The sequence below is a fragment of the Dendrobates tinctorius genome, unplaced genomic scaffold, assembly GCF_039654945.1.
Source record: "Dendrobates tinctorius isolate UK_male_01 unplaced genomic scaffold, ASM3965494v1 ptg000201l, whole genome shotgun sequence".
Taxonomy (NCBI): Eukaryota; Metazoa; Chordata; class Amphibia; order Anura; family Dendrobatidae; genus Dendrobates; species Dendrobates tinctorius.
In genome coordinates, this window is record NW_027361868.1 from 10664785 (window position 1) to 10689269 (window position 24485).

At 44.2% G+C, this 24485-nt stretch overlaps 1 protein-coding gene across 2 annotated transcripts in view; it reads right to left on the bottom strand.

Annotated features, from left to right (window-relative positions):
• KCNH1 (potassium voltage-gated channel subfamily H member 1) overlaps positions 1–24485 on the bottom strand; it is a 386099-nt gene that overhangs the window by 312533 nt on the left and 49081 nt on the right. Inside the window, exons 2-3 of one of the 2 annotated variants that reach the window (XM_073553402.1) lie at positions 9482–9508; positions 159–282 (exon numbers count right to left, since the gene is read on the bottom strand). In XM_073553402.1, the coding sequence (XP_073409503.1) occupies positions 159–282; positions 9482–9508 (151 nt within the window). The remainder of the gene's footprint in view (positions 1–158; positions 283–9481; positions 9509–24485) is intronic. The other variant, XM_073553403.1, reaches the window with a different exon arrangement.

Consider the following 24485-nt stretch of genomic DNA (forward strand, 5'->3'; position numbering starts at 1 on the left):
AAAAACGCACAAAAAAAAACAGCAAAACCTGCGTTTTTTCCAGCTGCTTCTTTCCTACCAAGAGATCAGGTTTTGCTGCGGAAAAAAAAACGCAGAAAAAAACAGCTAGGTGTGAACACAGTCTTAGGGCATGAAGAATGTGGTATGTAATTTCTTACCTGCATGTGCTGCTTTTTTGCATAACTTCTGCCCGGTGGTAACCTGACAACTTGCAGAACCCGTCATTGCTGTAGACAATGGGCCAGTCCACTATCTGGGCATTACCCAAGACAAAGTTTGTCTCTGTTCCAAAAAAGACAATAAAAACAATATTTAACTGGCATGACTATAGGACTACAGTAACTTTTTGCGATCTATCCAACACTGACGTCACATTGAATACCTGACAATATATATACACTTTCTATTACACATACACAAGCTCTGTATTGTTTTATTCTGTTCTATGAAATATAGTTTTTAAGAAACAGATTCCTGCAGCCACCGCTAGGGGGAGCTTACGAGTTTTCTGCATACTGATTCCAAATGGTATAAATACAAGAAATCCGGTGAAGACTTTACAGCTCCCCTAGTGGTGACCAGAATTTTATTATTTTAATACGGAAAGGAGATTTCGAGCTCCAGAAAAAAAATCAAATATCTCCGTACACACCCTAAGTTAAGAACTGTGGCTGACCCCATATTTTCATCAGGGTATGGCTACGTTCTAAAAATCATGAGGATCTCAGCAATAGGATAATACGATATGGAAATATCAAACTCGCCATAGAACCCCTTTAAAGGGTTGCTCCACAAATGACAATTATCACTTATTCATAGTCTGATGTCTGATCGCTGAGAGCGGCCTCATCTCTGTTACCCCCATAGATCACTAGAGCTGTTCCTCCTCGTCAGATAACTGAAGTGAAGAGGAGAAAAAAAAAATGGTCTTTGTTGTCCATAGCAACCGAAATTCAAATTTCAAATTTTTAAATATCTCTCGTAAAAGGGAATCTGAGCTGTTTGGTCGCTACGGGCAACAAAAACCGTTATTTCCTTTAGTCATCTTAAAATGTATAAGCATAAAGCGAAGTTATCTGCATTTCCATCCGATACGGCCTGACGCCCCCATAACTGGCATAATATCTGGGCGTAATATTGCTTTTGGTCAATAAAACCTTGTTGACCTTTCAGAATCCATGATATTAATGTGAATGCAGTCTTAAAGGGATTTCCAAGATTAGAAAACCATTGATTCCACCTTTCTAAAACAGCAAGTTGTGCTCCTAATACTGAGTAGCAATACCAGACATAACCTGTGTGCAAAAGTGGCGCTATTTTTTTTAAAGAAGGTAGCCATTTTTTTTCTAATACCAGACAACCCTGTTAAAGAGGATGTCTACATAGATATCCCCTTTTTACCTTGCTCTAACTATGGTGAACCTGACAGTGGGCGATACACAGCGGGTAGACGATGAAGTGACGTTATTGCGCACCTGCTGTGCCAGAGGCAGAGGGGAATGATGGGAGAGGGAGCGTCATCTGATGCTCTGTCCTCCATTATTGCCTTCGACTGTATCGGCATCTATGATGCCGATACAGTTGAATGCGGCGCGCAATGGGGGGCCACGCTGGAGCTGGGCCCCCCTGTCTTACGGGCCCCATAGTGGCTACGTGGGCTGGGGGCCCCTGGGAGAGCTGGGACCCTGGTCTTCCGGCCTTGATAGCGGGCAGTGTTAGCCGCAGCCTGCGGCCTTAACTGCCCGTTATTAAACTGAAATTAATATTCACTCCTCTCCACGCCCATGGGGCCGTGGAGATAACTGAATATTCATTTCTCTTTAGCAGCAGGGACAGGCTTTAGCCGCAGCAGCCGGCTTCTGCCTCCTGTCACCCGATGCTGCTCCGCTGGCACTGGGCGGGCCCCCCTGACTCACGGGCCCCATAGCATGGTGTGCGACACCCCACTGGCTTGGGGCCCCTGGAGCAGCGGGGGCCCTGTATGCTCCAGGGCCGGCAGCTGCCTAGGGCCCCCGGTGGGCCAGTCCGACCCTGACAATGGACGCAAAGTGTACCAAATAAAGCCTTTAAAGAGAAGTAAGAGATAGTCGTTCTGGTAGATCGCTGTGAAAAAGAAGTAGTTTCACATGTGGTAGCACTTCCCGTAACTTCTATCAATGAGTTGCAGATTCATACCGAACTCTTTCTCAAATCTAAACTACAAAACTGAACATAATATGCCTTTATGGATAATGTGAGGAAAGAGATGACCTCATTTCTCACATTCTTGCTAATCAATAAGGGTCCGTATTGCATCATAGGACCCTCATAATAAAGATTTTAGAAAAACAGGGAAAATCATTTCACTTGACACCATTTACTAAAAATGCAGAACTTTTTGAAAAAGGATGTCCAGAATTAGAAAAGCATCGCTTCATTCTTGTAAAAACAGCGCTGCACCTGTCCATCATTGGTATTGCACCACTGCTCTATACATCACATGAAACATATAAATGGGTGCAGCGCTGGTTTTTTGGAAGAAAACAGCCATTACTTTCAAATTCTGGAAAAAAAACTTTAGGCCATGTGTATACAGAGTTTTTGGAGTTCTTGGAGCAGAAAATCTAAATCCTGCTCAACAATTTAAAATGCCTCAATAAATTGGAGTTTCTGCCCAATTAATAAACATAACATGAACTTTTTTTCTTCTAAGGGCCATTTGGATATTTATGCCACCATTTCAGGGCCTCACAAAATTATCTGCTTGAAAATGGCCTGCTATACTTGGTCAAACAATTAATTCACTCGCACCTAATGTGATGACTGGAGTAAAAGAACAGATTAATCCAGCTCACCGCACTGCCTTGCTGGTAGGATCCAAATCCTGTGCACGGATTTGACTAGGCAGTCAATCAATAGTAGAAAAAAGGGAAGAAAGTTCCAGCGCTAGGAATGGAAAATTAAAAATCCATTTTATTGTGCCAATGCATATTAAAATTCCAGCAGGTACAGCATATCAGTCGGATGACTGCAGAACAACGCGTTTCGACGCCTCAGGTCTTAATCATGTTCTGACATTAAATGCAACCAACTTCCTTATGTTGGATTCTCCCACCTCCAATAATCAGAAACAGATGTGTGAACTGCTCCAAAGGAGCTCCTGATATGGTAATGGCAGGAGAGCCAAACAGAATGGAAGGAAAAACAGTCAGTGTAGACAACATAACACAAATAACATGCATAATATACTTTATGAAGGAGAAGGAGAGAAAAAAAGATAAAGTATATTATGCATGTTATTTGTGTTATGTTGTCTACACTGACTGTTTTTCCTTCCATTCTGTTTGGCTCTCCTGCCATTACCATATCAGGAGCTCCTTTGGAGCAGTTCACACATCTGTTTCTGATTATTGGAGGTGGGAGAATCCAACATAAGGAAGTTGGTTGCATTTAATGTCAGAACATGATTAAGACCTGAGGCGTCGAAACGCGTTGTTCTGCAGTCATCCGACTGATATGCTGTACCTGCTGGAATTTTAATATGCATTGGCACAATAAAATGGATTTTTAATTTTCCATTCCTAGCGCTGGAACTTTCTTCCCTTTTTTCTACTAATGTGATGACTGGAGCTGCTTTTATTTGGTGAGATGTGTGATGTTAGGTGTAGGTGGTAATGATGATGTTGCTACTCGCAACTGATTTTTCAAGTTTGCATCGGTATGGAGCACAGTAAACCTTTCGCGATGATGAGAAGTTCTGTACACAGATGTATAATACACTGCAAATCTCCTCAAAGTGGAAAAGTTATCACTACTGACATAACGTTGAAAGAACTCAAGCAGTGGGAGGTCTGCCGTGTACATCATATAGGAGATCCTGAGACTGCTGTATATACATCACATAAAATACATTGGGGCTGGTGCATACATCACATAGGAGACACCAAGACTGCTGCAAATACATCACATACAATACTGTACATTAGAGTTGAGCGAAACAGGTCGGCCAGATTCATAAGTCGCCGACTTATGGCAAAGTCGGGTTTCGCCGACCGAAACCCGACCACAGCGTGAAGTCGGCCATGCGGTCGGCAAAACGAGCTCCAAAGTCGGATTTCCCAGATTGCTTGCACGTGACTTTTTTCAGCCACTGAGCAAGGACGTACACTGTGGGCAACAAGATGACATGTGCAGCGTCCGGGGAGAGAGAGAGAGAAAGAGAGAGATTTTGCGCACTTTAAAAAAGCGGTCCAGCATGTAGGTGTGCTTACTGTCCTCCACTCCCTGCCGACTTTGCTTCCCCATTGACTTGCATTGAGTTTCGTGTTTCAGTCGGACCTTCGACTTTTCCCGATAGTCGGACGATTTCGTTTGACTCGACTTTTGAGAAAGTCGGGTTTCATGAAACCCGACTCGACCCTAAAAAAGGCAAAGTCGCTCATCTCTACTGTACATTGGAGCTGGAGCACACATTACATAGGAGACAGTGGGGCTGGAGCATATACATATAATAATAGACACTGGATCTGGTGCATACATCACATAGGAGACAATGCGGCTCGAGCATATACATCACATAGTAGACACTGGGGCTGGTAAATTCATCACATAAGAGACACTGGAACTGGTGTATACATCACTCAGGATGCACTGAGGTTTGTGTATATACATCACATAGGAGGCACTGGGACTGGTGCATATACAGCACATAGAACACACTGTGACTGGTGCATATACAGCACATAGGAGATGCTGGGGCAAGAGCATATACATCACATAGGAGACACAAGGGCTGCAGCATATACATCACATAGGAGACGCCAGGGTCGGAGCATATACATCACATAGGAGACAGTGGGGTTGGTGCATACATCACAGGAGACACAGAGACTGGTTTATATACATCACATAGAATACACTGGGTCTGAAGCATATACATCACATAGTAGACATTGGAGCTAGTGAATACATCACATAGGAGCCACCGAGACTCCTGTAAATACATCACATAGGAGACTCTGGGACTGGTGCATATATCACATAGGATACATTGAGGTTTGTGTATATACATCACTTAGGCGACACTAGGGCTGTTGTATATACATCACATAGGAGACGCTGGAGCAGGCACATATACATCACATAGGAGACACTGGTGCAAAGTATATACAATAGGAGACACTGGGGCTTGTGCATACATCACAGGAGACACTTTGGGGCTAGTGCATACATCACAGAATATACTGGGGCTGCCGCTGCTGTATTTATCTGTGAGACAGGAATGCATTGCGCGCTAGCTCCATCCATAAAGTACATCCAGACGCTGCTTCAGGACATACTCCTTAATTGAATATGCCACAGCGTTCAATAGTTCAAGAAGAAACTGAAGGGCCGACAGGAACATAGGGATGCCAACCCAAGCACTGCGGTCCCTGGAAATCTGCCCAGAAAGCCAAAGACAAGGCCATTGTGGGCCATGAACGGCCCACGGGCCGGAGGTTCCCCACCCCTGCTATAGGTGGTCACTGCCTTATTAATAAATACATGGTATCACAAGAAAAGAGATATTACTTCTACTGGGTGTCCCTCATCTTCCCCATTCCCATTTTCTTGCATTTTGTCCCCTCGTCTTATAAAGTCCTTCATGCCCCTGTTTATGCTCAATGAAAAGGTCTCATACTCCAGAAATTGGCTCCAGCCCAGGCCAGAGATAAGGCTCAGTTTTACTTTAATGGGAATCTTTCATGCAGAAGTCGGATCAGACCCAGCTCTTGTTTAAATAAACCCAAAGCTGCTTAAGGGATTAAGGTGCTACAGCATTACATCACAATAACTGTGCAGGGGGATTACATCCTGGGGGAAACTACTGATGAGAGGAGCAAAATAGCTTTAAGAGTGTGACAGCACCTCATAAACAGGTTTAATCCACTTGTGGTTGGTAATCCCAAAAACCTCACTGAAACGATCGTCTTAAACAACTGAAAAGTAATCACTCAACCTAATGCGATAGGGGCTTAATAAGGGTCATGTATACCTCTGACAACAACTTTTTGTATTAATTCCCCCAATGCAATTTGATTAAAAAGATGAAGCAACTTTGCCAAAAATTCATACAATTCTCCTACCGTATTGTGTAGAAAGCTCCAAAGCAGACTGATGTGTCACCATGGTTACAGACTACAAACAAACTCTGTGTAGTCTGATCCTGCAGTCAGAATCCCATCCTGTCCCCTACATCGTAACTCACATTTAAAAGTCCCGTACACATTAGATGCTTGTCGGCAGACTGCTCATATCTCCTCTATATCTTGGAGGCCCCATTTTTTACCTTATCCCGCTAATATCAGGTAGTTTGGACAACTTTCGTGCAAAGTGTTTGGGGACACTAGATCTAGAATGAAGTGGCTACATCGGCAGCAATGATTTGACCATGTAACAACATTTTATTCCTAATATAATCTATACCCTTAAAGGTGCTGTCCTGGATTTTAAAGGCATATTTCCATCTTGAATATTTATGGCATATCCACAGGATCTCCATCTCTCTGGAGAAAAGGACCTCACCTTATGCTGCTGGGAATGGAGTGATTGGCCACTTGTGCATCTGTCTCTATTAACTTCCGGAAATTACTGGGACCCACATTTATCAAACACATACAGTATAACATATCCCCTGGATATGCCAAAAATGCCCCATATAGGAATGTCCCTTTAAGAAATAACTCTGACAGCAGAAAATGTAATAAAATAAACATAACTTGCCTATAAATCCTCTCCTCTCTAGGTCCATTGATCCGGTGATCTTTGTAAATTTGTCGTCCAGTGATAATGTCATCTACATCCACATGACCGCTGCAGCTAATCACGAGGCTCGGTGCTCTTACGGCACTTATAATTGTACCAGTGATTGGCTGCAGCAGTCCCATGAATGAATGTGACGTCATCACTGAAGGATAAAATAATTTTTAAAAAAACTTGTCGGGGGATTGACAAAGTGAGGTAAGATCATTTTTATTATGTTTACTGCTGTTACAGAACTTTGTTAAATTCCCAAAATGTTGGGATTAGAACAGAACCTTCTTAAAAACAATATTCTAAAAATTGTAATAAGCTGATATTATCTGTTTATAAAGGAATAAATACAATAAAATGCGAAAGACGAGGTTTCTATTTCAACAAGATAAATTGTATAATAGAGAAAATGTAACCAACGGAGAGAAAATCGACATCAAGAAATAATTGTCCTAGATCTGTACATACAGAGGAATTACATATCAGTTTCAGATATTTTTCTATCTATCATCTATCAATCCCATATCTATCTATCTATCTATCTATCTATCTATCTAGTCTATCACCTATTATGTATCTATCTCTATTATCTATCATCTATCTATCTATCCCATATCTATCTATTGTATTTATTTATCTATATAATCTATCACCTATTATGTATCTATCTCTATTATCTATCTACCATCTACCATCTATCTATCTATCATCTACCTATCTATTATCTATCTTTTTCACTATGTAGAAAAAAAGTGTAAAAGCAGCACAAAAAGACAATCATCCGGGTGCAAGCCTTCCAGGTATATACCAAACCTCAAAATAGTCCTTCAAAGATGAAAGCAGCACACCATGCAGACTTCAAATAAGGGGCTATTTATTAGCTTGAGAAAGGTCCGCACCCTTTGGACCGAAACATTGCTCCATGGGCAAATAGCCAGATGGGCTAATAAATAGCACATTATTTGAAGTCTTTATGGTGTTGCTGCTTTCATCTTTGAAGGACTATGTTTTTCACTATCTATTATGTATCTATTTCTTTATATTTCTCTATTTATCTATATATTTATATTTCTTTATCTTTCTACTCATTTCTCTATCAATCTAATATCTATTATCTATTCTATCTATCTATTCATCTATCCATTATCTATTCTATCTATCTATTCTATCCATCTATCTATCATGTATCTATCATCTATCTATCATCTATTTATCATCTATCTATCATCTATCTATCATCTATCTATCTTTGTACCTACCTATTTCTTTATGTTTCTATTTCTCATACTATTTCACATATTTCTATATATGTCTCTATTTACGTATCTAACTCATACATTTCTATCTATCTATCTATCTATCTATCTATCTATCTATCTATCTAAGGTTTTGGAACATTTGAGGCTTTTTTTGAGTAGTAATATGTCGCCCATAGCTTCCTTCATTTGCGGCTTAACCTTTCCTCGATATTCTAATTATTTTTTCGATCTGAACACAAGTAAGATCCAAAACAAATAGACATATACACTTTAAGTTTTACACATTTTTTTTTGAGATTTATCTTAGCAAATACTTGATACCACCATCATACCTTGGAGGACGGACGCCCTAACAACCTCCAAAGTTCTTAAGCTTTCATAAACATATATTGTCAAAGCCACACATGCATCACAGTCTATACATGGAAACAGGAAAACACGGGTACAGACAGAACCATAGAATTAGTAGGACTGGGTCACCTGTAAAACACATACATAATGGAAGCATAAGTGAACCTATTCAGCAGAGATCTCAACTCTAGCTTGGTGGTTACCCTCTGTCTATGGTAGAGCCATCTGACATGTTATCCTTAGGAAATGTCAATAATATCACATTGGTGATGGCCTACTTTATGCACGGCTCGCGACCTACTGATTAAAGGGATGGTGGTGCACGAGAAGCATTGAATAGTGGCCATGAATGGTACTGTAAGTTTTCTCCCATTTTTTCGTATGGGAAAATGCTTGCAGTACCACTCATAGCCACTATACAATGTACAGCGCTGTGCCACATCCTCTATGATGCAACCCCTTTAATCAACCGATTGTGGGGATTTTGGGAGCTGGTCACCACCAATCTAATATTAACCACCTTTCCCCTAGTGGAGACTTCCGGTATTACATCATTTAGGCCCATGCAGGGAATTTGGAGCTCTGAGCGCTATAAAGATATGTTAAGGAAATAACCCCCCTCTCTCCCAAAATTTTGGACCTAAAAGCCTGATATTAAAAATCGGAAGTGCCGATGTCATTGATATTCTGATGACAACATAGTCTCTATAGATTATGGCTCCATATGGATAAACCATATCCCATGTTCAGCCCTGACTTGGTTGGATCTGCTGTTGAATAGACTGCACTCATTAACTACACGTTACATAGACGTTTGGTTGGGACATATAGAGAGAGGTATGGATACTACACACATTAGACTCCAGCTCTAGGCCAAAATCTGTTATTTTACAGGAACTTGTCCATAGCATGATATATAACAAGCCTTGAGATATGAGATTGATGTGATCGTCACAGATATCTGTGACATGGAAGTTTGTAAAGTAACAGAAGTTGGTACAGAACGTATAGAAATATATATATATATATGGCACCAGGGATGGATTGGGGAGTAAGCTTTAATGGAATACATTATACTTATATATGTAGCACCGTTGTACCTGTCTGTCTATGAGATAATGTCCAGACTGAAAGTTAAAGAAGAAGAAAACAAGTTAAATGCAATTACTGATAAATTGATAATTATAATGAACGGTTAATTAATTAAATTTAAAAAAAATAGATCACAACTTGAGTTTTACAAAAAAAAAAATTGGACCTGCCATGATATACTACTACTACTACTACTATACTACCAAAGTGCAATGGAAATCAGAAGAAATGTAGATGTAGCAGACGCCAACAGGGGCACAACTATAGCGGGTACAATGGCACCGGTCATACCCGGTCCCTGGAGATGATAGGATCCCAAGAGTTTTCTCTAGCCTATATGGGAAGACCAATACTATTAAAGATAGATGGGGAGTTTGTTGGAGACTTTGGATTGAGGACACGAGCTTCTAGCTACGCCACCGGTTGTCAACATAGAGTGCTATGGTGGGCTACGCTATTAACAGAGCTGTCATATTAGCGGCTGCTACATCTGTATCACTAACACAAGAGAAAGCAGAAACTTTACTTACGCTACTGGTCAAACACATATCACTGTATTCCATGTTATTCTGTGCAGTGTCAAAAGCTCAGGAACCACAAGATATGGGTCACATTGTAACCATCCCCCAAAAAACATAAGCTCTCCAAACATACCATCCATGATCTACATCAGATTTATCCATAATGACTTTTCAATGTCTTTATATGCTACATATAATGACCCACTTTTTGGACAGGACCAACACCCTCGACAGTGGAGACGTGTGGGATGCCAGCTTCCAGGGCAAGATACGTATTTTGCACCTGTCCCCTTCCTGCAGTTCACTATTGAACCCCTTATTCCCCAAGCACATGTATTGTAATTTTAATTAAATACAATAATTCTATTTGTAATTTGAATTAAATACTGATGTAGTTATATTTGTTGCTATTATACCTTTTTCCCACCTTTCTATTTTTTGAATTACATTTCTATTTATAACAATTATATTACTCTATCCCTAACCCTACATGTAACCCTAGATCAAATGCTAAACCAAAGCTTAACCATAATTTTAAGCCAAACCCTAACCCTAAACTAATCCCTAGCCCTAATGCTAGCTAGGGATAGAAAATAATGTAAAACCATAAAAGCAGCTCTCAGTAGTGACTGAAGACCGTATTGCACCATCTGCGTTGCACACGAGTCAATACTGTCTTCATTCAATAGCTGTTCATATTCTGCCATCTCAGTGGCTACTTAGGCAGATGAGTTTGACCCAGCGACCGAGATGACAAAGCTCTCAGCATTACACTGCTATAATGAGCTTTGTCGTTTTGGTCGCTGCCTATGCAGAGCGCAGCAGGCGATGATGCACTTATCTTGCCTGCTGCACCGTGAATAAGTAGCAGGGGTCAGGCACTGACTGCGCTGCACCAAATAAAAGCATTTCTTGCAGAAAGGGATAACTGAGGGCACTACCAAATAAACCAGAATCAGCCAAGCCTATACTTAGAAAAGTATGCACATCACGTAAAAGAAGAATGCAAATGCATTGGGGTCACCATATAAAAAAAAAAACTTTATTACAAATAGTATGAAGGAGACACAAAAACACAACAATATAAAAACATTTAAAAAGCCAATAGGCTATGTATACACGAATGAGGTGCGTCTGGAATAAGATTACCATCTATCCTTATCTACCTGATCAGTATCAGTTCACAGGACACCCATCAAAGAATTCATAAGTGTAGAAGCTTCCAAAACGAGGTCACGGTTGCGTCCACTACTAGGCCGGTCTTGGAGAACTCTCAGTGAGCAAATGGTATATACACCTCTGATTCCAAAGCATTGAATAAAAATATATCCCTCATATGTTCAATACCAGCTTTGCAATAACAAAAAGAACTACAAGCTGCCACCGCCATTCATTTATACAGGCCAATTGGACACCCTTTAGAGGTACCATATGGCTTCAGGGGTGCGGTTTACAGAGCAAGAGGAACAGAGACATTACATTTATATATTTAATCCAGAAAGATAGGCAATGTTTATAAAAAATATACAAAGATGATGCAAAATGGGAACAAACAATTCGATATATACAATAGCATAAAATAAAAAGGAATAACAAAAGAAAAATACTAAACCTGATGTCATGGAAATGGTTCCGATTTATAGAGGGAAGAACTCCAGTGAAACGTGGATCAATCCTACCCAGCAATGTATCTTCCTGACATTGAACGAGGATCATAATTGACATTGTTTTTTTTTTTTATTAACAAAAGTTACACTTACATACCTCCCATCTGGTGACTCATAACAGGGGTGGACTTCAAAGAATTATAGGATGTGTCTTAGTCTTAGGGCCCCGTCACACATAGCGACTCACCAGCAATCCCGACAACGATATCAACTTGTCAGGGTCGCTGGTGAGTCGCTACATGATCGCTGGTGAGTTGTCAAACAGACAGCTTCACCAGCGATTAGCACCAGCGACGCCGAGCGCGCGGCATCGCTGTGCACGTTAGTTACCAGCGCCTGATGCAGGGAGCCGGTAACTAAGGTACACATCGGGTTTCTAAGCAGCGCGCGTGACTTAGAAACCCGATGTGTACCTTGGTTACTAGCTCCCTGCATCAGCGCGCTGGTAACTGTTTACCTTAGTTACCAGCGCTCTGATCACTGATTGCTGGTCTCCCACCTGTCACACGCAGTGATGGGGGCTGGCCAGCGGGAGACCAGCGATCAAAGAAATGTCCAGGGCATTCCAACAACGATCAGCGATACCGGCAGGGGGGCCGGTCGCTGGTCAGTGTGACACACAGCGATCTCGCTGGTGAGATCGCTGTTGCGTCACAAAACTTGTGACTCAGCAGCGATCTCGCTAGCGAGATCACTATGTGTGACAGGGGCTTTATAAAATTATGAGATTCCCAACTTTTATGCCCCTCGAGGTCCCCGGAGATATTACCATCATCTTTCCTATCAAGATGTTATCTGTTCATAGATAGGAGACACGGTATAGATATTTGTCATTTAATGGCCGATACATTTGGAGGAACCCCACGAATCGAACAACGATGAGAAAACCAGACTTCACCGTTTCATCACAATTCCAAATATATGACTTACCTATCTATTATATCGGCACAGTTCATAAAACCTCATTTTGTAATTTCTATAAGGTAGTCAAAAGATTTTACATTTTCTTTTCAGCTGGGGCTCTTATCTACCGGTTGTAAATCTGCCCTTCTCCACAATGCATTGAGCATTTAAGCTAAGATTGTCCTCACATCTGCAAGCAGTTAGGATTTTCCTTAATTACCTGTTTACAAATGAGGGGGTCAGTTGCATAGGATTCATGTAAAGGTAGCTTGTTAGATTGCAAGCCCTTGGTTATTTATGAAACTTCTTATAGATTTGCAATCATATCTATAAAAGATGGTACAAGAAAATATCTCAACTATAAATTATTTTGAATAAAGTAGTGTAAACGTTATGAATTATCATATAATATAAAAACTAAAGTTTATTTTTATAGAACTCTCTTCAAAGAAAATCATTCAGCAATCCTAGTCTAAGATTCCCCCAATTAACCCCTTCATGACCCAGCCTATTTTGACCTTAATGACCTGGCCATTTTTTGCAATTCTGACCAGTGTCCCTTTATGAGGTAATAGCTCTGGAACGCTTCAAAGCATCCTAGCGATTCTGAGATTGTTTTTTCGTGACATATTGGGCTTCATGTTAGTGGTAAATTTAGGTCGATAATTTTTGCGTTTATTTGTGGAAAAAATCAGAAATCTGGCGAAAATTTTTAAAATTTCGCAATTTTCAAATTTTGAATTTTTATTCTGTTAAACCAGAGAGTTATGTGACACAAAATAGTTACTAAATAAGATTTCCCACATGTCTACTTTACATCAGCACAATTTTGGAAACAATTTTTTGTTAGGAAGTTATAAGGGTTAAAAGTTGACCAGCGATTTCTCATTTTTACAACAAAATTTACAAAACCATTTTTTTTAGGGACCACCTCACATTTGAAGTCACTTTAAGGGGTCTATATGGCAGAAAATACCCAAAAGTGACACCATTCTAAAAACTGCACCCCTCAAGCTACTAAAAACTACATTCTAGAAGATTATTAACCCTTCAGGTGCTTCACAGGAACTAAAGCAACGTGAAAGGAAAAAATGGACATTTTAATTTTTCCAACACAAATTTTCTTTTAGCATCATTTTTTTCATTTTCACATGGGCAACAGGATAAAATGGATCCTAGAATTTGTTGGGCAATTTCTTCTGAGTACACCGATACCTCATATGTGATCATAAACCACTGTTTGGGCGCATGGCAGGGCTCAGAAGGAAAGGAGCGCCATTTGACTTTTTGAATGGAAAATATGCTGGAATATTTAGCACTTGCCATGTCGCGTTTGGAGAGTCGCTGTGCGCCTAAACACTGGCGCTTCCCCACAAGTGATCCCATTTTGGTAACTAGACCCCCCAAGGAACTTATCTAGATGCATAGTGATCACTTTGAACCCCCAGGGGCTTCACAAATTGATCTGTAAAAAAAAAAGTACTTTTTTTTCACAAAAATTATTTTTTAGCCTCAGTTTTTTCATTTTCACATGGGCAACAGGATAAAATGGATCCTAAATTTGTTGAGCAATTTCTCCTGAGTACAACAATACCTCATATGTGGTCATAAACCACTGTTTGGGCGCAGGGCAGGGCCCGGAAGGGAAGGAGCACCATTTAACTTTATGAATGAAAAATTAGCTCCAATCGTTATCGGACACCATGTCGCGTTTGGAGAGCCCCTATGTGCCTAAACAGTGAAAGCCCCCTCAAAGTGACACCATTTTGGAAACTAGACCCCTTAAGAAACTTATCTAGATGTGTAGTGAGCACTTTGAACCCCCAAGTGCTTCACAAAAGTTTATAACGTAGAGCAGTGAAAATAAAAAAAAAAAATTTTTCCTCAAAAATGAATTTTTAGCACGCTATTTTTTATTTTCACATGGCTAACAGGAGAAATTGGACCACAAAAGTTGTTGTCCAGTTTGTCCTGAGTACGCTGGTACCCCATATGTGGGGGGAACCACTGTTTGGGCACACGGCAGGGCTCAGAAGGGAAGGAGCGCCATTTGACTTTTTGAAATGAAAATTAGCTCCAATCGTTAGCGGACACCATGTCATGTTTGGAGATCCCCTGTGTGCCTAAACTTTGGAGCTCCCACACAAATGACCCCATTTTGGAAACTAGACCCCATAAGGAACTTATCTAGATGCGCCCGGAAGAAGAACAGGCGAAACGCGCGTCGGGGTGGGTCGCAGTGGCAGATTTGAACACACATTCAGGTATTATACTTATTGCACATTTGGCTGGCATTGTGATCGGTTTGATTCACTGCATTTACCTTTCATCACCCTATGGTCCAGGCACTATTGTTATAGAAAGATTGATGTATTATAGGCATTATTATTATGGACTATAGATAATGATTGTAACAGGTCAATGTTTAATCAACATTGGTATCTGATGTATCAGTAAGCAGCCTTTTAATGATTTAGTGTGTTTACTTCCTGCAACTTTTAGAGTTTGAGGCACCTTATGTACTTTTATGTAATGTGATAATATAAATAAAATTTTCTTATCTTTTTTCTACATTCCTTGTGCCATTAATTTATTTTATGGCATTTTTGTTATTCATGTATTACGGAATGTGACCCGAGTTGCTGTTTAGGTCAAAAGGACTAAAATGTATCCCATAAGGAACTTATCTAGATGTGTGGTGAGCACCTTGAACCCCCAAGTGCTTCACAGAAGATTATAACGCAGAGCCATGAAAATAAAAAATCATTTTTTTCCTCAAAAAATGATTTTCTAGCTCGCAATTTTTTATTTTCACAAGGGTAACAGGAGAAATTGGACCCCAAAAGTTGTTGTCTAGTTTGTCCTGAGTACGCTGGTACCCCATATGTGGGGGGGAACCATGTTTTGGCACACGTCAGGTCTCGGAATGGAAGTAGTGACGTTTTGAAATGCAGACTTTGATGGAATAGTCTGCGGTCATCATTACGTTTGCAGAGCCCCTGATGTGCCTAAACAGTGGAAACCCCCCACAAGTGACCCCATTTTGGAAGCTAGACCTTCCAAGGAACTTAAGTAGATGTGTTGTGAGCACTTTGAACCCCCAAGTGCTTCACAGAAGTTTATAATGCAGAGACGTGAAAGTGAAAAAATCTTTTTTTTTCCACAAAAATAATTTTTTATCCCCCAATTTTTTATTTTGCCAAGGGTAACATTAGAAATTAATCCTCAAAAGTTGTTGTGCAATTTTTCCTGAGTACGCTGATACCCCACATGTTGGGCTAAACCACTGTTTGGGCACAAGTCGGGGCTTGGAAGGGAGGGAGCACTGTTTGACTTTTTGAATGCAAAATTGGCTAGAATCAAAGGTTGCACCATGTCGCGCTGGGAGACCCCCTGATGTGCCTAAACAGTGGAAACCCCTCAATTCTAACTACAACCCTAATCCCAACCCTAACCATAACCCTAACCCCAACACACCCCTAACCCTAATCCCAACCCTAACCATAACCCTAACCACAAGCCTAACCCTAATTCCAACCCTAATTCTAACCCTAATTCTAACCCTAACCCTAATTCGAACCCTAACCCTAATTCCAACCCTTACCCTAATTCCAACCCTAACCCTATTTCCAACCCTAACCCTCTTTCCAACCCTAACCCTCTTTCCAACCCTAACCCTAATGAAAAAATAGAAATAAAAATATTTTCTTTATTTTATTAGTTGTGCCTACCTATGGGGGTGATAATCGGGGGTTTATTACTTTTTATTTCATTTTGATCACTGTGAGAGTGATCAAAATGAAAGAATGGAATCTGCAGCCAGCAGATTCGGGCAGGCGCACTGCGCATGCGCCCGCCATTTTCCAAGATGGCGGCGCCCATGATCCGGACCCACGGGACACCGGGAGCGACAGGGGGGTCAGAAGGTACCGGGGGGGTGAGGGGGGATCGGAAGCTGGCGAGGAGGGAGGGAATGGGAGGGGGGCAGATGATGACAGTGGCAGCAGATCGCCGCTGTCATTCAGTGGCAGGGGGGATTGCCGGTTGGGGGGCCAATCGGTGTCTCCAGCCATGTCCGATGCTACTGCAGCATCGGCCATGGCTGGATTGTAATATTTCATCAATTTTCGTTGATGAAATATTACTATCTCTCTGATTGGCTGTTTCACTTTTGACAGCCAATCAGAGCGATCGTAGCCACGTGGGGGCAAAACCACGCCCCCTGAGGTGAATTAGAAAGCCCCTGTATCTGCTGGTCAGGTGACCTTTCATTGACCCCGGTCACCCAACCCGCAGGGGGGCTTTGAAGTCATGACACAGGGTATGCGTCATGGGTCGGATTGGCACCGACTTTCATGACGCATACGCTGTGTCACAGGTCGAGAAGGGGACAAATTACAAACCCCTTAAAGGGGTCTTCCTAGCTCTTAAAGTGATCACATCTTGCTATGACCATTTTACAATCATGGGTTTCCAACTGCCAAGACCCTCTCTGTTCCTGAGGATTAAGGAGATATACTTTATATTCTTCCAATCAACAAAAAAACACCACAGTGACACATACTCAACATGAAGTAAAGGGCTTGTGAATATTTGAGTAATTTTTTTTTTTTACTCAAATACATAAATTTAAAAATTATTCTGTGAATTGGGTTTCATTAAAAATGTTTCACCCTTTGGCTTTTACAGGCTCTTTGTTTTGCCGCACATTCAACTTTGATGTGGTCTGTGGTTGTCAATTTGCCAACAGGAGCTCAGAAAAAGTCAGATAAAAGAGATAGAAATTCACCTATTGGACTGTTAGCATGAGCTCACTGACGGATAGTTAGTTAACTCATTCTGCAGACACCAGAGGTTATAGAAATTAATCAATGTAAAATGTGTCTTGTTGCCCAAGTTACTGGCCACTTCTGTAGTCTATCGGAGATGGCTGATCTCCTAGGCAAGAAGCGCATGCTTGCCAACCTTTTGACTTAGAGCGTGTAAGTGATGCTGTAAAGCCGGATCCAGTGAGTTGGCCAAATTCAGAGCATCGCTTACAAGCTCTAAGGCAAAGGTTTGGCAAGAATGGGCTCCTTGCATTGAAGACCAGCCACCTTGCTCTTTGCCTAGAAGATCAGCCACCTCTGACATAGACTGCAGAAGTAGCTGGTAACTTAGACAACAAGACACTGATTAAAATTAAAAATCCCTCTGTTCTTAAAGGGGTTGTCCAGCCTTAGGCTACAAGTCTGCAGTCAATCTGTGTGTTGTGAGGATTGTTCGGTGAAAGCAGAAAGTGGTCATGTGACCACAAGTATGTGATTTGCATACTTCCGGCCACAATCCAACTAGACTATCAATGCAAGGGAGGCTGCACCCGTCTAGTCGGAATGTGACCACATGTATGCAAATCACATACTTGCGGTCACACACCTGTCATTCCCGGCGCTGGAGATTCCCCACAGTGTGATTGTGGGTGATGTGAGGATTCACAAGTCTGCAGTCACATAGAATGACTGCAGACTTGTAGCCTAAGTCTGCACAGCTTCTTTAATAATAGAGAGTGTTTTAATAAGAGGAAAATTTCAACGCTCTACCATGCAAATGTTAAGAAAGGGGAGGTGACCTTTTCTTTCTATATTTCACTTTCCTGCCTGCAGGTTCTCTGTAAATGTTCACAAATTTCTTTAATTTCTACAAAATATCTCTAGAATCCAATAAATGACTAATCGGTGGGAGAATAGGGGGATGCAGCTGCAGTATCTCTACCTCATGAGAGGGGAGGAGAAACAGCAAGTAGGAGACATCTGATTGGGCCAAGCGCACACAACAGTCCTGACATCACAGTAGGAAGATCCCACCCACAAATAAGCATGAAGAGAGAAAGTTGAAACAGGCAGAAAGAAGAAAAAGACTGAAAACGTGCAGGTGTAACAGCAGTAGATTGAGGTCTCTGCTCAGCGCCTTCTGCTGAGCACCGTATCTCCTTTTTATCTGAACGAGGACGGGCCAGCCGGGGTAAATAAATGCTGGATTAGGATAATCACGTCTATTGATATTTCTTAACATCTAAAAATAAAAAAATATTTATTTGTGACATTTGTAACAGATTTGGAAATACCGAAAGAAAATACAAAAGGCAGAACCACGCTGATAGCAGTGGGCGCTCGTCACATCGGCTTTCGGTGACATTTCAGCCGCCGCAGCGGTTAATCTCTTGTACTAATCAAATACAAGGCTCAGATTTGTCTTGGATGGATTAGCAAAAAAACCTTCTCCTCTCATTTCACAGAAGACAAAACTTTTTGCAGTTCAAAAACTTAGAAAACGCCTTAAAGGGAACCTGTCAGTAGGATTGTGCTCAGTAACCTATAGACAGTGTCAGGTCGGCGCCATCTCTGACGGTTCTGTGCCAGCAGAGAATGCCGGGCACAACAGGCAGGTAAGTAGCAACCACCTACCTGTTAGTGCTTAAGCACTTTTTTTTTTTAAGACCCATGTGGTAATAGCAGCTACACAGGATGCAGTGACGAGACGCGAGACAGATATGATTTAAACGTTAACTTTTATAGATAAATGCCGTTACGCAACCAACAGAATAACAGTAGTTGTCCTCGCAGGGAGCCAATACACATAAACAAGGATTGGGAGAACACGACTAATCCGGCAAAGACAGGTCACTATAGGGCCGCGGAATGGCCGACTACGGGTCCTTAGTCACTAAGTATCACTTATCCGTCCTGACGTCCCTCAGCGTTCTGTTCCACGGTGTGTCTGCGTCGCAGCCACTGGGCCCAGCCGCTGAAGATCTGGCGTATTCTTCGGGCGTTCCGATGCCCAGGAGGAATAGGGGCACAACAGGCCCGCGGAGAGTCCTTTGGCGGGATGTCCCCCAGCGGAGGCAGCGGGATACCGCCTGGGAGTGAGAGAGTGGAGGTCGCAACTCCCTGACAGGGACTGGCAGTGGCGGTGATAAGTGGCGGTTGGTAGGCCACAGGTGCAGTCTGCGGCCGCACTGGAGAATCAGCAGCGGGCACAGGCCCAGTCTCTACCACGGACTGGATCGGGGCAGTGGCAGCTGCGGGCGGAAAAGGAGGAGTCACCGCGTGGTCGGGAGTGAAGCGACGGTGGCTGCCGGCAGCAGCGAGGAGGCCGGAGCCGCGAGCTAGAGTGAGGCAGCGTCGGCCGCGGATGGCTGCGAGTAGGCCGCAGCCGAGAGCTGGAGTGAGGCAGCAGTCTTCTTTTGTCGGTAAGCTCGGCGCTGTCTCCCTGAGGTCCACCGAGATTCTCCCTCCTGTCGCTTCCCTCCTCTCTTGTAGCGGTTCGTGGCTCTCGCTCTCTGGCCCTCACCAAGTCTCCACCTCCTTCCCTCTCGTTCTGCTGACTCACCCAGTCTGGCCCTCTCCGCCCCTCTTCTCTGGACTCCTCCCCCAACTGCCCTGTCAGTCTCAGCGGTCCATCCCCTAGCTCTCCTCCCTGGAAACAGATACCCCAGGAACCTAGAAGACGGTCCCCTCGGTTCCGGCCCGGGTACTCGGCGTAGGCCTCTTTCTACACTCCCCCATCCTGTATGCTCGCCAGTCCTCGGGCGAGAGTCTTGGTAGGCTCGGGTTGGCCTTTTGAGACAAAAGTTCCTGTTGCCATACGAACTGATCCTGTTCGTAGCGTTCGGGGGGTTTGCCGGTTGTTGATCGCTCGGAGCGTCTTGGTTAGACTGTGGTGGAACTATCTGGGGTGGTGCCCGGTGGTGGACTGGCCGATTCTGATGGGCTGGCGTGACTTGCTGAGATATTGTTCCTTGGATGGCCCGCTTGTACCGCTGGGCTATCTTCGTCATCTAGGTCCCAGACCGTGGGTATTGGTTCGGGGGCCTGAGGAGTGGGTTCGGGTCGCACGGGATCATTGGATGTACAGGGCTGCAACATATTATGGTGCACAGTACGAGTGGGAAGTGCCCCGTCCCTTTCAGGTCGTATCTCGTACACAGGCCCAACGGGGCTTATTCGGCGCAATACTCAGTAAGGAATCTCTTCCCACCATGGTTCTAGCTTGTTCTGGGGGCGCTGGCCTAGTACGAGTACTCGATCCCCAGTCTGAAAGTCGGTGGGTGGAGGTAGAGTCCCCCCTGGGTGCTCTAGGTCCTGGAATTTTGTCTGGACGATGCAGTGAAGGGTCTGTAGCCGGCGTTGGTGGTTTCGGACCCATGATGACACTCCAGACCAGGGTTGGAGTTCCTCCGGGTTTAGTTCCACCTCCGTGATCCCTTTGCCTTCTCGCCCCAATAGCAGTGATTAGGGGGTATAGCCGGTAACTCAGTGCACCCGATTGTTATAGACCCACACTAGTTCAGGGACATACTCTGGCCAGCGGGCCTTCCGGTCACTCTCCAGGGTACGCAACAATTGAATTAGTGTCCGATTAAAGCGTTTGCAGGCCCCGTTTCCCTGTGAGTGGTATGGTGTGGTCTGAGATTTATTGATACCATAGAGACGATGTAGCTCCTCCACGACCTTCCCCAGGAAGCATGCTCCCTGATCTGAATGTATCCGTTGAGGGCAGCTGTACACTTGGATAAAGTTCTTGCAGATTGCATAGGCGGCTGACTCCGCAGTTTGATCTCAGGTGGGGGTTACCACGGCAAATTTAGTGAAGTGATCCACCATGACGAGACAAAGTTCATACCCCTGGTATGCAGGGCAAATGATCACATAGTCCACCGTCAAGAGCTCAAGGGGTGCTGATGTCACTATTGTTTGAACCGGGGCCCGTTGGGCGGGTGGTTTAGCTAGTTCACATAGGCGGCAGGCCCGGCAAGTTTCTTCCACAGCAACGTGCAAGCGCGGATGGCAAACTATCTGTTGCAACCATTGCAAGGTCTTCTGGACTCCGAAGTGAGCCCCCTTTTCGTGGGCTTCCCGTGCCAGTTCACTGAGTTGGGCCCTGGGTACCACTACCTGCCAAGTTGTTGCAGACGTCGCCCGTGATACTGTCTTACGATACAACAGTCCTTTCTTGATGACTAGTTTCTCCCATTGGCGTAGCATCAGCAACATATTCTGAGACGAAGTCTGTCTCTGGGCATCGGTGGGTAGTCTGCCGGTGGTCACCCATCGGCGTAGGAGCCCAATTTCTTCATCTTCTTGCTGCTGTTGGATCCATCTGTCACGTGATTGCTCCAGCACACCCCTTGGGGGTCCTTCTTGCGTGGCAGCCGTGAGCACGGCAGCGGTGAGGGCATACAGTGTCTTCTCCTTTCAATTCGTCGTCTCGACTTTTCCCTGGCGTTGTGTTCCGGATCCTGGAGAGGGCATCCACGTGCACATTTTCTGCTCCTCTTTTGTAGATGATCTTGTAGTTGAACTTGGCCATCCGGGCCACCCATCACTGCTCCAGAGCCCCTGGCATTTTCCAGGTGGGCCAGCGGGTTGTTGTCGGTCCGAACCACCACTTCGGAGCCCGCCAGGTACTCTGCGAACAGCTCCGTCATGGCCCACACTACCGCGAGGAGCTCGAGCTTAAAGGAGCTGTAATTGTCAGGGTTTCGCTCGGAGTCAAGAAGTGATCGGCTACCATACGCGATCACTCTCTCCCGGCCGTCCTGAACTTGTGACAATACAGCTCCCAGCCCGTGGAGGCTCCCGTCGGTGTGTAGTATGAATGGTTGCGAGAAATCCGCATGAGCTAACACTGGGGCACCCGAGAGCGCATCCTTAAGGTCTTGGAAGGCCTCTTCTTGCGGTTGTTGCCACTGGATTTTCCGTCCATTTGCCCTGGCAGGAGCCCCCTTTAGCAGGTCCTGCAGGGCTCGGGCCCGGCGTGCAAAATTCTTTACGAAACGAAGACAGTATCCAGCCAGTCCCAGGAAGGCCCGCACGTCTTTTATCGTCTCGGGGGTAGGCCATCCCTGAATGGCAGCAACCTTCTCCAGGGACGGTCTAACACCCTCGGCCAAGATGACATGCCCCAGATATTCAATCTGGGTGCAAAACAGGTGGCATTTCTGGGGCATCACCTTCAACCCGTACTTCTGCAGCTGGCCGAGAACCTGCCCCAACCGCAGGTGGTCCTCAAACGTGGCGGCATAGATGATTATGTCGTCCAGGTATATCAGCATGGCCTCGAAGATGAGATCCCCCAGACACCGCTCCATCAGCCGCTGAAAGGTCCCCGGGGCATTGGCCAGCCCGAACGGCATTTGATTGAACTCGAACAGTCCCATAGGAAGAATGAACGCCGTCTTAGCCCGGTCTTCTTCCGACATCGGCACCTGCCAATACCCGCTGGCCAGATCTAACGTTGAAAAGTACTTCGCCTTCTCCAAGGCGGACAGGGATTCTTCTATACGAGGCAACAGGTACGAGTCTTTGATGGTACAGGCATTCAGCTTTCTATAGTAAACGCAGAACTGCAGGGTGCTATCCTTTTAGTGGACCAACACGATGGGAGCCGCCCAGGGGCTCTGGCTCTCTCGTATGACCCCCTTCCGCAGCATTTGGGCTAGTAAAGTTTTTACCTCCTGGCAAATCCGGGCACCTCACGATAGTCCTTGTGCCAGATATGATAACAATAATCCTTGCAATAGTCCACAGGATTCCAGACAATCCCACAGATGTCACGAGCTGTCCTCAACTCAGTTCGTGACTCCTTCCACATCCGCACTCAAATCACAACTGATCTTAAAAGAAGAATGTATTGTCAGGGCTCCTGGGATCAGCCCATCTGAAAGGGGGTAGGGGTCACACCTACTATTCAATGGTTTGGTCCATCAGAAGATTCTAGAAATGTAAGGGCTCCACTGAGTCTACAGGATGTGTATTGTAGGTTATCTTCTGCTTAGGAAAACAATAGCCACAGTTCCACTAGCTGTTGACACAAGCCTAAATTAGATTATGGTCCAGGTACATCACAAGACATTGCAAAGTATTGGGGGAAGGAGACATGGTTAATTTACAGCAAATACAACCAGAGAAAAGTTAAATGACATATTATACAAAATACAGGACAGGGCAAAACTACAAATCATGACAATCCCTTCCCCTCCCAATTTGTGTACGTACTAGGGACCTCTACAGGTCGCTTGTTAAGTACACACAGGCATGGCTGACCAGACTCAGGTCTCCGCCTGCCTGGACAGTCCATCTGCATTTTGGTGTTGGCTGCCTCTTCTATACTGTATGGTAAAGTTATAGGGCTGCAGAGCCAGGCTCCATCGTAGTAAGCGTCCATTGTCCCCAGAGACTCGGTTCAGCCAGGTGAGGGGATTGTGATCAGTAATGACAGTGAATTCTCGTCCATACAGATACGGCCTTAGTTTCCTAAGGGCCCACACTACAGCCAGACATTCTTTTTCAACAGTTGCATAGGCCACTTCTCGGTCCAGCAGTTTCCTGCTAAGGTAGGCGATGGGGTGTTCGTCCCCAGCTGCATTCACCTGGCTGAGGACAGCTCCCAGTCCATAAGCAGAGGCGTCCGTCTGCACAATGAATCTCCTCTTGTAATCTGGAGCAGCCAGAACAGGGTCGCAGACCAGGGCGTCCTTCAGCTGGTTAAAAGCCTCATCACAGGCTGGAGTCCAGATCACCAGCCGGGGCATCGTTTTCTTGGTCAGGTCGGTAAGAGGCTTGGCCACAGTGCTCCGGCTGCAGTCTTTCCTCCGTTTGCTGTGGGGATCCTTCCTCAGCATCATCTTGCAGGCGAACTCCTTCCAAAGCCTCAATCAGCTGCTCCTTGGAGAGTCCCTTGTAGCTGACTCCCAGTTCACGGGCCTTTGTTTGTAGGTTCACCGCAGTCCAGTTCTTGTACTCTGTGGTGCTGGTTCCAGATGTTGATGGGCCGTTGTCCTCCATTCCTTCTGCTCTGATCCCACTGTTGCCACCAGCTTGTGACGGGGTATACGACAGAGCAAGAAGGGACAACAGGCCGAGGGACGATCCAACGAG